General features: G+C 48.1%; 2 protein-coding genes across 3 annotated transcripts in view; one reads left to right on the top strand and one right to left on the bottom strand.

Moving 5' to 3' along the window:
- Nucleotides 1-7,292, bottom strand: part of FADS2 (fatty acid desaturase 2) — a 123,374-nt gene extending 116,082 nt beyond the window's left edge. Inside the window, exon 1 of the mRNA XM_086955579.1 lies at nt 6,926-7,292. Coding sequence (XP_086811705.1) covers nt 6,926-7,126 — 201 coding nt within the window. The 5' untranslated portion in view covers nt 7,127-7,292. The remainder of the gene's footprint in view (nt 1-6,925) is intronic.
- An 81-nt stretch (nt 7,293-7,373) lies between these two features.
- The window catches only part of FADS1 (fatty acid desaturase 1), a 449,638-nt gene continuing 442,261 nt past the window's right edge, over nt 7,374-14,750 (top strand). Inside the window, exon 1 of one of the 2 annotated variants that reach the window (XM_086955585.1) lies at nt 7,374-7,746. The gene's annotated coding sequence lies outside the window, so the exon portion shown is untranslated. The remainder of the gene's footprint in view (nt 7,747-14,750) is intronic. The other variant, XM_086955582.1, reaches the window with a different exon arrangement.

The raw sequence follows: 14,750 nt of genomic DNA on the forward strand, positions 1-14,750 counted from the left end.
CAAAGTCATATCGACAGACGACAAAGAGTATCCGTTATAAGGATAAAGTGTAATATGTGATAAGAAATCAGTTCCCATTAGTTAAAGTCTGAAAATGAGCATACGGTGATGATTGTGTCTGAGTGAAAACGAAGATCTTCCGGAGTGCTCGCATTGCACCTAAGCAAAACACGATTGGCAAAGCATACTACGACGTGCTTAAAAAGTGGGTGTAACCGTTTTAGTCTAACAGGTCGATGACCGTGCGGCGAGAATTAAGGTTAAGCAAAGACGAGGATCTTACCGGAGTGCTCGCGTTGCACCTCAATAATGCCCATGGGTAGCCATGCGCTCTATAAATGCCACTTCTATTCTATTCTATTCTACAGCTAACAGCTCATTGCGTGTGACATGATACGCGAGTTCGTCATAACGTTCCCAACCCCTTCGGTGATCATGACGAGCTCAGCTCGTCATGAGGTCCGGTGCTCGTGTGCTCATGACGAGCTGAGCTCGTCATGACCACACCCATTATCATTATGGGCCAGAGGAATATCCTGAGCAGCCAAGGTGTTAAAAGGGAAATCCCATTTAAAGTGCAACAAGCATGCGTCTCCCGTGCATCAATAAAGTTCATTCAGAATGCATGAACAAAGTAAAACCTGTGGCAAACGGAAACCCTATATATACAACTCAAATATGCATACTAAAAAAATATATGTGTGCGATTTAAGACATACAATTATAAACGATAATCTGTAATAGAAGATCGCTTTCAAACATGTTCATATCAGTCTCTATAGAGTTCATAGAAAGCATTGATATTCCAATCTGACATTCATCCCCAAAGGCTGCATTGCCTGTAATTTTCTGATCCAGAAAAATTCAGATCTAGCGAACGTTTTTTGCGGATCTCTGTCATTTTTGGGCTGCAACACCTCAAGAATGGTAAATCGCAATTGCGCAATGTAATGTCTGGCTTCCAGCCAGTGTGTTGCCACAGTTGATTTTGAATTGTGTAGTCTAATGTTGCTTTTGTGCTCCATAATACGTACTTTTGTTTTACATTCTGTTCTTCCCACATAAATCTTGCCACATGGGCATTTCAGTGCGAAGATCACCTGAGCTGTATCACATGTGCTTGAGTGTTGTAACTGAATTTTTGTTCAATTGGTGGGGTGAATAAAAATGTTACCAATGATTGCATTGTTGCAGTGTACACAGTTCATGCATTTTTGTATGCCTTCAAATGTTCTTGTCTGTGTTGGGTTTTTTTTGGAAAGTAACTCTTGCAAGTTAGTGGGTCACTGATATGCAAAAATTGGCAATTGTGAAAAAAGTTGACTCAAATCTGGTTCAGTTTGAATTACGGACCAATGTTTCATTATGATTAATTTGATTGCATGAGATTGAGTGGAATGTTTCAAAACACAAATGGTGGTTTGATTTCGATTTCGTGCTCTGGTTTGAAACAATTCTCTCTTGATATTGGTAATTCTTTGTATGGCGTCTTTAACTATATTATGAGGATAACCACGATGTTGATATATGTTGGCAAATTGGTTAATGGTTGATACTGCTGCCTCTGGGTTAGATGTTATTCTCTTCAAGCGGATAAACTGTGAATAGGGGACATGTTTCTTCAAGGATTTCTAATGAAAACTTATAAAATGTAAAGCATTTTTCCTGTCCGTGGGTTTGGTAAATACATTAGTTTTGATGGCGCCTGATTCAATTTGAATAAGTACATCCAGAAATGTTATTTGATGTTTTTCAATTTGAAAGCTGAATGTAATATGACTGTGTATTTGATTAAGTACTTCAGTGTTCTTTTCTAGACTGATGATGTGTTTCTGTTGTTATTTTTTAAGCAACATATGATTCTTGTGTAGTGCCTTCAGCGAACTGAGTGACGTCCATGTGTCTGGGTGAGCACTTGTTAAGGCTGAGTATTTAAGACAGGCACAGATGACAGCTCTGGAGCTGAGACTGAGGGCAGTTTAAATCTCTCAGAATGCCAGTCATAAAGGTGTGTAGACTATGTGCACATGCAATACTTGGACGCTTAGCAGAGTGCACTAAGCGATGATCACGTGTGTGACAACTGTAAATGTGGAAATATTTTAGAAGAGGTCTACATCTGGCAAAATATTGACAGCAACAAAGGAAAAGAAAATGCAGTGCTGACAGGGGAGTGGGTGGGCTCTGTATGTGGGGAGTATTGAAGTGGGGGAGACAAAGGGTAGTATGTATAGCAGAAACGAGCAAAAGGCGTGCTGAAGAGGAAACAGATGACCAGTGAGATATGCAGAAGTTGATTTCAGAAATATGTGGGGGCATTAATGGTGTGTCTAACAGAGGGGAACAGTAGGGGGAGTGGTGGGAGTTCAAGAAGGAAAAAGACGCTCCGAAGGCCAATTCCACAGACCTTAGTAATGCTCATTTCGCAGTCTCCTATTTTCAGAATTGAAACATTTTCAATTCTAATCATTCACAACAAAATCTATATTGTAACTCATTTTTAGGTCTCGCCTAGACGAAAGCAAAGCGAAGCTTTGCTGTCTAGGGCGAGACAACTTATGTAATCACTTTTGGGGGAATGTGGACAGCAGACTGTCACAAGCTTCTCCTGCCGGAGATTTGACCTTGTGAGCGCGCACGCCCAGCCCGGCGCCTTGCATGTCCCGTGCCACAGACACACACACGCAGGCAGGAAGGCCCACACACACACACACACACAGACACACGCGCGCACCCCCCCTGCCGCACCTACACACACGCACGCACAAACACACACATACAGAGACACCACCCCCGCGCCCTCGGCCGCCGCATACATACTGTAGCGATACACAGCCCCCACGTGCTACTGCGAGGCCACCACGGGCCTTCTGCGAGGGTCTGATAACACTCAGGGGGCCCTGTCGGACGCGGTTGGGGCCTCTCGGGGCTCAGGGCAACAGCAGGGCATGGGCGGAGTCCCTCGCGAGGGACTCGGTTTTGGTTGGGGGCCTCTCGGGGCCGCGGCGGCAAGGCATGGGCGGAGTCCCGCTCGATGTTCGTTGAGGCCTCATGGGCCTCATGGCACAAAAAGTCTTGGCCTGGAGGGGAGGGGGGGGCACCGGCAATGTGCCCCGACGCCCCTCCTCTCTTTTCGGGACTCACCGGGTCTGCTGGCACCCGGCGGCGGGCCGGTCTCTCCTTCTCCAGCGGGGGCTCCCTCTTCTGCACGGGGGCCCCCCGCCATGGCTGGCACGGCATCTCTGGTATCCTTCACGACTCGGGAGACCGGAGGACAACAGGCAAAGCTTCCGCAAGGCAGTGGGAGCAGACACACCTCTTCCCGGACCCGCCCACAACCAGGCGGCGGGCCGGACATCTGCTTCCGGTGTTTTCCTCCGGGCTGCGGCGGTGATTGTTCTCTCGTCTTATCTTAGTGGCATATTCCCCCCCTTTACCCCTCCTTCGGCACCACCACGCTGCTGAGAGCCCCCTCCCACCAACGCACATGTTGATCAGATTCGTCTGGGTTTCTGGGCTCTATATGACTGTCCACCCTGCCCTCGTCTGTGTGTGTGCTTTCCGTGAGTGGGGGGGAAGGGGGATCTGTGTGTGGGGTAGGCGGGGGGCGTACGTGTGTGTGCGGGTAGGTGCACGCTTGTGTGTGTTTTGAAGGCCCTAATCAAATGTGGGTATATATGTGAGTGGGTGTGTGCTTGTCTGTGTGTGCATCTAGTAGAAGTGCATGTTTCCTTCTACATGTGTCAGTGTTTGCTTCTGTATGTGCTTGCACGAGTGAGTGCGTGCACGCATGTGTGTGTTTGCTTGCTTGCATGAGTATGTGTGCGCCTCTCTGTGTGTGCATAGATATATAAGTGTTTGTTTCCTTCTGCATGTGTCAGTGTTGGCTTGTTATTTTTTCATGCTGCCCTGTTGGCACGTTCAGCTCGTGCGCTGTACACCGGCACTTCCAATTGCCTGTAACAAAATTGGTTTGTCTTAGCAGTTAAAGGCAGTTACACAGTGTCCAGCCTCGCAGAACTTTATCGCTGCCCATAAACCCTGACAGGATTTTTCAAAATGTCTCCTCGCGCAGCAATGCTTTGCGTCGTGGCCAGGGAGAGCCAAGGACGATATTGCCAGTACAATCCCCTGGGACTTTATTTGGGAGGATAGGATCTCAATAGAGAGAGAGGGCTTTAAATTGGCACATCTCCCCTGGCAGCCCCCACCACTTTCCAAGCTCACCCTCCTCTGTTGACCTCATCTGCTGTGACAAATGTGAGGATGTGGAGGGGCTGAAAGAAGACGTCCCAATCAATAACGTGGATCGACAGAGGCATCGCTGCACTTGGTCCACTCCCAGAAAAGCTAAATCTGCTATAAACTCGTGTAACCAGGGACAGCTCAGAAACGCCAGCGTAGTAAGTAACAAGACACACCAAGCAGCAGCCAGAAATACACCACAACAGCAGGAATGACCTATGTACAGCAGCTTTCCAAAATAGACCTGGGCAGATGGGCAAATTCATAGAGAACTTAGCCAGTTTGGAGCCAGAGCTCTGGCTTGGCTCTAAGAGCCGAAGCACGAGCCGAGCCAGCAAAAGATTCAACAAGTAAAGCATGCAACAAACGTCCTCTAAAAGTATGATGAAGACTCTTAGAAATTAAAACAGTTTCTTCAACCTTTCATTTATGTGCATTAGATTATACGTCTGTAGTGTGTGCCTTTTTTTTAAAGTAATCTTTTCTAAACATGAACTTATAAGCATTCACGAGTATACGTATGCCCTGAGGACGTCGTCATAAGTGAGGCAAGGAGTATATTTGTTATATACATAGTATATGTGGCCAATATTGTTGTTACAAGTTGATCAACATTATTTGCTTTTTAATTATATATATATATAAGTGACATTGTGGTTTAGCGGATTGTACATTGAATTACTTCAAGGTGCCCCCAGACACTACTCACTCTCTACTACCAGGGCCGGCCTTAGGCATGTGCAAGCTGTGCACCTGCACAGGGGGTATACACCTGTTACAACGCAACTTTTACAACTACCTACTATTACAACGCAACTTTTACAACGCATACCATTACAACGCATTGCGCTGGGGGGCGCTCTAGGATAGGGAATAAGTATAATTTACTATCCAACACCTTCCCTAGTGTCCACGGGGACTGGAGTTAGAATAGTAAATTATACTTACCACTATCCAGCACCTCAAAGCGCTATGCGTTGTAATGGTATGCGTTGTAATGGTCGCGTTGTAATAGTAGGTAGTTGTAATGGTATGCGTTGTAACATGGTACATCCGCACAGGGCCACCAAATCCCAGGGGCCACCACATCAATATATATCCTTAATATAATAATCCTCTGGGGATGGATACATATTTGTGTGGGGGCCCCTGGCAGGGATTTGGTGGCCAAGGTTCCGGGCCCTGCGCTGGCCTGGCTCGCTGTGGCAGCCTTGCCCGGGCCCCTCGCTCTCAACAGTGGTTGGTTTCATCGCTGCTCGTGCACAGGCCCAGGGCCCCCATCCTCAGAAGCCCCGTTCTCCCAGTAATGTTCTTGTACTGACCCGTGGGTACCAGCCATACACTTTCCTGTCTCTCCCTTCACTGGCCCGGGTACCTCAGCCTAGGCCCAAGTCCGGGGTGCCCAATACCAGTGGTGGCCAGACTGGCCAGTGGCTCCCTCTCAGCCCTACACTCTTTTAACTGCACTCCTCCCTGCACTAGGCGGGTTACTGCAGTTCACGGTGTCTGGGGTTACTGCCGGGCATCGACTTTCCCACCATCTGCAGCAGCTCGGGGCCGTCTACAGCGAACAACGCTAATCACCTCCCCTCTCAGGAAGGCCGTGCCCCAACTGCCCCCTCTACAGAGCTTTCCATCTGTCCCATGTAATATCTCTCTCATTGTGCCATCTATAGACATCTTTAGAGCACCACCACGCTCACACCCCACCGCTCTCACCTCCGTGACCCTCGTCACACACTTTCTCTCACTGTCCATTTACAAAGCTCCCCGAAGCCCCATTTATCGCACCTCGATCACTGCGCGTGCATCACGAGGACGATCGATATCTTATAGGTATGCAGCAGAGCTCGAACCTCAAGCAGTAACAAGTGCATTCTGGGATACGGCCAGCCTTCCAGGGTACCCTAGGCAAACTTCCAGAGACCCTGGGCGCCGCTTCAGGATCACAGGCGCACAAGAACACACAACTACACTGACACACAAGCAGAGAGAGAGGTGCATACATACCTGCAGATTCATCAAGGCACTCGTCTGTTTAACACACGCTCAGAGACGAACCCACAAGCGGAGTGCAACCCAGGGGTGCTTTAGAGTGGACACAATCACTCTGGCACGCCTGTGCACGCACACCTATCCACGTGTAGTTACTGAGTGGAACGTATCACCCATAAGTACTTGTGCATTTGCAGGTGCTTTCGTTAACATATTTATTTTGTAAGGCGCTCCGCTACTCATAGGGCGTGTTTCTCGGCGCTCAGTCTAGGAGACGGTCGCAGGAACACTCACAAGACACAAAGAGAGGCATCGCGTGCTTGAGGTGTGCCCGGCTGGCACAATCCTCATACGCTTAGTACCTTTAACTGGCAGTTCACACGCTTCATTCTACCTTTTGACGCGGTGGTGCCACGAGAGATGTCTAGTACAGTCTTTTCCGACTGTCCTCCCAAGCACAGACCGACACACACTTGCACTGCACAGACACACGCCCTTGCACGTCCCCGGCTTTGCACTGCTTTTTACAGGTTTGCGTGGATTACACAGTTCCAAGAAGTGTGTGCGCCAAACGCACACAGCTGAGCGCCCTGCTGCCCCACTTCTCCCCCTGGCAGCAGTAATCCGGCGCCTCGTCTCACACATAGTAATCCCCAGCCCTCCCCGCGGATCCTCCGTTGCTTACCGTGGCGTCCTCCCCCGCGTAGTGGCCGATGACCCGGCCGCCCCCAGGGTGCCTCCGTGACCACTTGGTGATGTCGTACACCCGCCGCTCGATCACAAGCCACCGGTCGCTCACTCTGTCGTGCTTCCGGATCTCGTCCCAGCTATAGAAGGTGAGGGGCCCCCGGCCCGCGTCCCCTTCTTGTTCGCCTCCCATTCCCATGATGACTGTTCCACCCGCGACAGGTGCACCCTTGCACTATGCACCCTCTGCACCTTCTGCCTGCCCCACTTTCCCCTCCACCTGCCTGCCCCACTTCCCCGGCCGCCACCTGCCCAGCTGCCACCTAAAGGCGCTCTGCGTCTCCCATGCTCCGGCAGCCCCTCCTGGGCGCCGTGGTCCAGCCCCCAGCATCTCTCCCTCCTCCCTGCATCCATTCATTGCTGTTGGAGTTTCCAGGGTGATCAGCAGAGCGGCTCCACCTATCAGAGCCCAGGGCCACGGCCTCTTCATTGGCTGCGAGAGATCATTCGAAGAAGAGAAGGAGGGGTGCAAATCCCACTGCAGGACCCAGGCCAAGGGGTGCGCGCAGGGGCGGGGGAGGAGGCGACACTGTTCCCATTTATTGATGGACTTTGGTAAGGCGCTCCATGCGCCACAATGCCTGGCATTTTCAGGAACAGCGGCAGTGAGTTAGTATAGCTCACAGGAAGCCGCTTCCAGGCTCTCACAGCGTCAGGCGGTGATAACGGGGTGGGTTAAGCCCCTGTTCCAGTTTTTCTTGGAACCCTGGTCGTTTGTCTGTACTTGCACACGGAACGAAAGACGGGTTAATACGACAGGTAAGGGGGTATCCTTCGATGGTCTACCCTTCACCAGACTGCTCATGACATTCATTATATGTGGTCCCCAACGTTTTCCCATCACTATGTATTATTCCTCTGTCTGGCGCGAAGGCTTCTAAATTCATATAAGCACTGGAATGAAAGCGGGACGGGTATTACTCCTTTCAGGGAAGAGAGCTCGCTCAGTAGCAGCTGCGAGTTGCTCTTCCTGGTCTGGCTTCCCGTGCGCTATGGGAGTTGTAGTACAGGAGTAAAACGGAAGCTAATTGTCGAAGCAGAAGAATGCAAAGACAAAACTGGACGACCTCCTTGCGCATGTCCAGGGAATCTTCAGATCTTTTTTGGGGTTGGAGGCTGAAGGATATAAAGATGTTTTGTCCTGGGGTGGACAGAGCTCAAGAGGGGATGCTCTCTTCTCCTTCACGAAGAGTGGGAGTGCACGGGCTGATGGCGGTCCTCCCAGCAGCAGCACAACCCTCGCTTGGCTGTCAAGCCCCTTCTCGTCTTTCCTGCTCCAATCTCGGGTTTCCTTGTTCCATATTGTGCATTGTATCGCAGCATCTCCGCCCCACCCCGGACGTCTGACATTGTCTAGGATAATCAGTGTCACTGGAAACCCCCACCACCCCCTTGTATCCACTATCAAGCCTATTTGTTTTCGCAAGTGGCCTCATTCACTGAATTAAGCAGTTTGCAAATTAATATATACAGACTCAATGTTTGAAAGGCGTGTTTATGGAGTCCCTTCCAAAGACCGAATTTATTAATGTGTGCAGAGCTTTATTTTGGCGACCGGAACATTGATACTTTCCCAACTATAGAAGTGTAGTGGAAGTGCATTTGCAAACAGCCTTCGCCTCTGTAATGTAAAACATGTTTTATTTAAGAGGAGACGGTAGTCCCCAACCACTGCCTCTTATTAACTGAACGAAAAAAGAAAAACAACGTTTCTTTTTAAATGTAGGCACATTTCATTTAATAAAAATGAGATTCATTAAAAAAAAGTCTGCTTTATTGGAGAAAAAAAAATTCAGAGACATGGCTGTATGCTGACCCTGGTAGGCCACCATCCCTGTGAAGGCTGAAATTCCTAGCGGCTTTCAAAATGCTACATGCTTCATTAATAATCATGACGTAGGTCAGTTTGTGACTCATTAGGAATCACCATTTAAAAAATATATCTGTCATACATTAGGAATTACGATTTCCAAATTGTGATTTGATAGAATTGGAAATCGCAATTTCTAATGTTGATACATTTGACACTTACTTCCTAGCTGAATGGTTCCAGACTCTAATGTGAAAAGCTTGTTGTCCAATGTACCCTCTACACCTGCTGAATGTATAAATCCCCACCCCATCAAACCACACTCTACTGCTCAATCGACATGCCCAATGACATGTACTGGCTACCTGACAACCATACTCCACGCCACCAGCCACATGGATCTTATCACCCATAGTGTAGTGTAGTTCTTATATTCCCAATAGGCTCTGCGCATTGGAATAATATATCCTATAGATGTGACGTAGGACTTAGGTCGACAAGGTCTCTATTGAATATATTAAACTTAATTGTGAGTGCCAGCTAGCTCAGAGGTCACTAGAAACTTTCTTGAATGTACAAGAGAACCACATAAACATGACAACTTTGTTTCCTCAAGAATAAAACTGACCTTCAGAGTCGTGGAAACAATAGATAGATTTTTTACTCAGTCGATCGTGCATACTTCGTTTCATCAGAGGTGCAGAGAAATAGAGAGACGGGCATTTTGCAAAAGAAATGAACTGCTACAATCGTAATACTGGCCGTAAAGTATAATGCGTACAGCAAGAAGAGTATTATAAAATAATACTGTAAAAGCATGGTATGGTTTCTAAGCCATAAAATACATACATAAATAACAAAGACAAAAAGTCTCAACTGGTGCTTCTAAAATATGCCTACCCCGATGTAGCTAACATAAGTCTAGTACGAGGGGAGAAGTAAGTATGGGTTTAGTTTCTTTGCCAAGAATCTATCCAAGATTTCTCTTAGGGTCTAATCAGCTCCGTACCTTGGTTTATAATGAAGGAGGTCTGGGATCTCTGTCTCCGGACTCGATTTCCCAACACCCCTCAAGGGGAGCTTGGAAACACTGTAGCTGGATTCTCAGTGAGAGAAAAGCAGCCTCTCTGTCAGTGCGTCAGCTGGACGGTCGGCTTCCTTCGGCACTTACTGTAGCGAGCTGCATCGGGCAAGTAGATATTTGAACTGCTCTAAACCACTGTGTGTTTGCTAGGGCAAGTGTAGGCATATTTATACATTGAAGGTGCCTGAATTGACGTAAGGTCAGACATAATATCGTCACCAAAGAATGGTAGTTCTTTGAAAACGCCATGATTTCTAGGACAAATCAATATTCGAGAAAGGGGATGTCCCTGACTGCTGAAGCCGAGTTTTCCAAGAAATAGTTGTGGCTTTTTGGAACTAGTGGAAGTAGCCATGCCTGTATTTGGTCTGGATGGGTTATGTCTAAATATGGTTATGATTTCTATGCCTATATAAGGGTAATGTGAATTGTACCTTTATAAGGGCATGAATCGGGAAAATTACACTAGGGTCCTAAAACGCTATACAACACCCACTCCACTTTATTATATTTTTACATTACTAAATACTAAGCAAAAAAAATATCTAAAGCATGTGTTTACAATCCTACCCAAAATACATAAAATGCATTCGAAATTGTTGTACACGAAAATGAGCATTTGTACTGTACGCTTGTTAAAAAAGCCTTATTTTCATTCAAAGCATGTAGTGTGACATTTGAAAATTAATTATCAGAATAAAACATGAAATTACAGTCATGAAATGGCTCTTAAATACAGAAAAAAAAGGTCGAGACAATTCCATGGCAGAATACATAAACTGTTTTGCTTGTGAACAAGGTCAAATATTGTCTCTTGGAAGTGTTCAAAGAATTCTTGTTCTCTAAGAATAGTTCTACTTAAAGCAGATTACTTTGTGCCCAAAAAAGTTCAATTTGGACAAAGTTAAATATAGTTCTAAAGTTTGAAGTTTTGTTTGGAAAAGTGAAGGTCGAATTCAGAGTTCATCAGAACGCCGTGTGCTAACTTAAAAAATCATTCTTGCTGTTGGGAGAAAACATCAAGTCTTATAAGTTTGAAAAGAATTTGTCTACTACTGTAGGTGAAAGTTGGACTACCTCGTTAAGCACTCCATTCGGAGTGTTACTTCATATAACTTATGGGGTACACTAACCCTGGTATCGGCAGTTTCAACTTGAATATACTCATTCAAGTCCACTGTCTCCAGATGATCCTTCAGGATCTTGCAAGCTATGGTCACTTCTGCTGCGCTGTCCGGCATTGTCTGGACCCACTCCCCGTTCTCGATTTGTGTCAACAGAATGCACAATACTTGTCCAATATTATGCATTCTCCATCTGTCAACCATGTCTTCCATCACCTGTATACCACAGCTCTCTAGCACACCTTGGTAAATACATGTAGCCCCATCAATGGCCAATGGGGTAAGGATGTGGCGAAATGGCCAGAGCTACCCACTTTGGAGCTGGGACCAGGTTCCAGTTTCAGCTTAGGATCAACATCCTGTAATTGTGGGCAAATCACGTAATCTCCCTGTGCCTACTAAAAATGATTATGTTCTTCTGTAACTTAACTGGTTCTCATGTAAAGCACTCCAATACCTGGGGTAGAGTTTTCAGTATGTAAAACTGCAAAAATAGTTTTCGCTATTACTCCTTGTTGTTTAAGTTTGTGTAGTTCTGTTTGACCAGGGGCCTCAGGTGGGATGGTATTTGTGGGTGCCAGAGGGAAACTGGCTTTATAGATTTATTGATATGCAGTTTGACCAGGGGAGCCTTCAAACACCCAAGCCCTGTGAACAGGTGAGAAAACTGGTCAAATATTGCATCAGTCTGGATTTTTTTACGGCATGAGCAAAGATGACCAGGCCTAGATCCTCTGCTGTGTAGCTACCAATGAGGGTATCCACCTCGCTATCGACCACATGATAGGTGGTCGTGATTTCTTGGTCTTACGCTCTTAATTGAACAGTCATTTTGCCTTTTTAGTGGCAGTGGTGTGTGGCTTCCATATGTGACTATCCTGGTGTTGGTTGGGGTCAGCGGAGGATGTGGATGGAGTCACCAATATTGCTGGATCTCCATTACATTGACTGAGGCACCTGTGTTGATGAGGGCCTTGATACTGGATCCTGCTACTTCAACCATGCATGTAGGTTGTGGTCGCCGGCATCGCTTGAGGTGAACTGTTAAGGAGATGAGGAATTCTTCCTCTTCATCGTCCGGGGACGAGTCTTCAAAGCAGTGGAGATGGCATTGAGATGTTTAGGATGCTACCTGGGTTTCTGGGTCTTCTAGAGACAGTTGCCGTACTGACTTCAACAGTGGCCGTCTACCTCGTGTGTTTCGGTTCCTTGGCCCACCTCTGTATGCAGTGGCAAAGTGGTTTGGAGTGCAACACCTGGAGCATATTGGTCCTGTGGCTGGGCATTCCTAAATGGGGTGTTCTTCTCTCCCATAGTATCCACATCGCTATCAGTGCAGGGTATTGGCCGGTTGTCAAGGCCCGTTTCCTTTTGCACATGTGCGGACTGCGTCAGCGCATTCAATCATCACTGTTGGGGTTCTTTTCGGTAGTTGCGTGATGGCGATGTCCATTTCCGTCATGAGACCATTCCAAGATAAGTATGTCTTCCAAGGCAATTTTAGTCTTATGTAGGATGAGGCGTTCAGTGTTTTGTTCCTTAAGCCTTGTATAATTTGCGCTCCCGCCTCCTTGTGTTGAACGTCAGCAGTGCACGTGCTGGATAGTTCCTGTAAATGTGCATAAAGGTGTCCATAGACTCCAATTCCCCTTGGCAGGCTCGTGGAATTTAAAACTCTCGTAGGCCAGGTTGAGTGGTGGGTCAAAGCACCCATTGAGTGCTCTAACTTCTGCATCATAGTCATTTGCCGCACCTGTGTTTGGTAGGTGCGCGGAGAGTTTGTAGATCTATTCCCCAGCGTAATGGAGCAGAATGGACCTCTTCACCAGATTACAGCGAATGGGCACGGGTCATGACAAAGTAGTTGTCCAGCCCCCCAATCCAGGTCTTCCAGACAGGGGAGGCGGTGGCAGGGTCTGCCAGTTCACTGATCGACGGCAGTGCGCTGATTTGCACGTGCTTTGATTGATTTTTGCACCGGGTGGTAGGTGGGGCAGGAGGCTGCTCTTGCTGGGGAACAGGGTTTCCTTCTTCATCAGCCATTGCTGCAAGGTGGTGCGAGCGCAAATGAGGGGGTGGAGTAGCTTACCCACTGAGACGAGGAAAAGGATTTGTTGCAGCCAATGCTTGATGAGGATATAAGCAATTGTTGGTTGTGGCAGCTCGTCCTTGTTTGTTTGTGCCCTCAGGAGATACCTGGCTTCTGGTACCTTGGATGTGGAGAGGGAGAGCCAATTAGGTGGGTATATTCCGGCCTGCGTGGAGGGTATGGTTTCCCAGGAGGCATGCCTGGCTGGTAGACAAATGGATTCTTCTTTATTTATTTTTTCTCTTCTCTTGTTTTTCACCCCCTGATATTGGTCCCCTTGCCTGTGCATGGGAACTGTGGGCCTTAGGGCGTGGGGCAGACAGCAGTCAGACGGAGCCCCGGGACAAGGCCAGCTTGAAAACACTCGTCCGAGCGTAAAGAGAATTCAGCTGAGGGAGGGGCCACAACGAGGCACTGTCTTCAATGGGGGGCCGGCCGCGTGTATGTCTCTGTACAGTGGCGCGTTCATTTGGGGTGGATCCAACAGTGCTCCAGCAGGCAGGGACAACTCAGCGCAGCAGAGACTGCCCTAAGGACACGGCTAAAGCAGGCGGACCTACCACGCAGTGACACCTGCCTAGAAGGTAGGAGACAGTCAGCTTCTGGCAGAGCCATCCACGCTGGTGTTCAGGGGAAACTAGTGGTGTGGTGGTGTGTGTGGGCAGTCACTGACAAGGCTGGCGCTAGTGCCTGGCTGCAATTGGCAGGGTGCATGGAGTCACCACCTTCATCGCCAGTGTGAGATGTGATCTATTTGGCCAAAGGCCGCAGGGCAGATCTGGCGCACTCTGTAGCCGCAATTAACACACACACACGCATGCTGCAATATTGGTATGGGCAAAAGACCAGAGCGATCTTCGCCCTTTTATTTTAAAACCTCTGGCCACACCTGGCCAGAGGGTGTTACATGGTGCAGTTTCAGGGTCATCCCTGATCTGCGACAGCGGTGCTGAGGTCATTACATTCCTATCCCTGAGGAAGGTAACTGTATATTCGCCACAAACAGTGTATGGAGCGTTCCTCTCTGTGGGCTGGAGAAGCACTTAGTTCGAGTTTGCAGACTCTGGCTACTCCGCCAGTGGAGATTTCAGTAGTGTAACACAAAATGATTGGGCCTGTCTACAGAATGTGGAGAGGGGCCCGTATTTTGGTGCATCCTCTGAAGGGCATGGGGCCCCTGAAAGATCAATCAAATAATTTGTAAAGGGCACTACTTACCCGCAAGGGTTACAAGCCGCTGAGGGTGGTGTGTGGGGTGGGGGAGGGGATTGCTGTTGCTACTGGTCGAACAGCCAGGTCTTGAGTCATCTCCTGAAGGTTGGAAGGTCTTTGGTTTGTCGTAGGTTGAGGGGGAGGGTGTTCCAGGTCTTGGCTGCGCAGTGGGAGAAGGATCTGCCTCCAGCTGTGCTTTCACTGATGCGTGGGACGGTGGCCAGGGCGAGGTCTGCGGAGGGGAGATTCCTGTTGGGTACGTAGAAGAGAGTCGACTGTTGAGATAGGCTGGGCCGGTCTTGTGGAGTGCCTTGTGTACGTGGATCAGGAGTTTGAAGGAGAGCCAGTGCAGGTTCCTCAGGTGGGGGGTGATGTGGTCACGGCATGTGACGTCGAAGATCAGGCGTGCAGAAGCATTCTGTATTCTTTGCAGTCTGTTGATGA

This window comes from Lissotriton vulgaris, chromosome 2_1 (genome assembly GCF_964263255.1).
Source record: "Lissotriton vulgaris chromosome 2_1, aLisVul1.2, whole genome shotgun sequence".
In the NCBI taxonomy this organism is placed as follows: Eukaryota; Metazoa; Chordata; class Amphibia; order Caudata; family Salamandridae; genus Lissotriton; species Lissotriton vulgaris.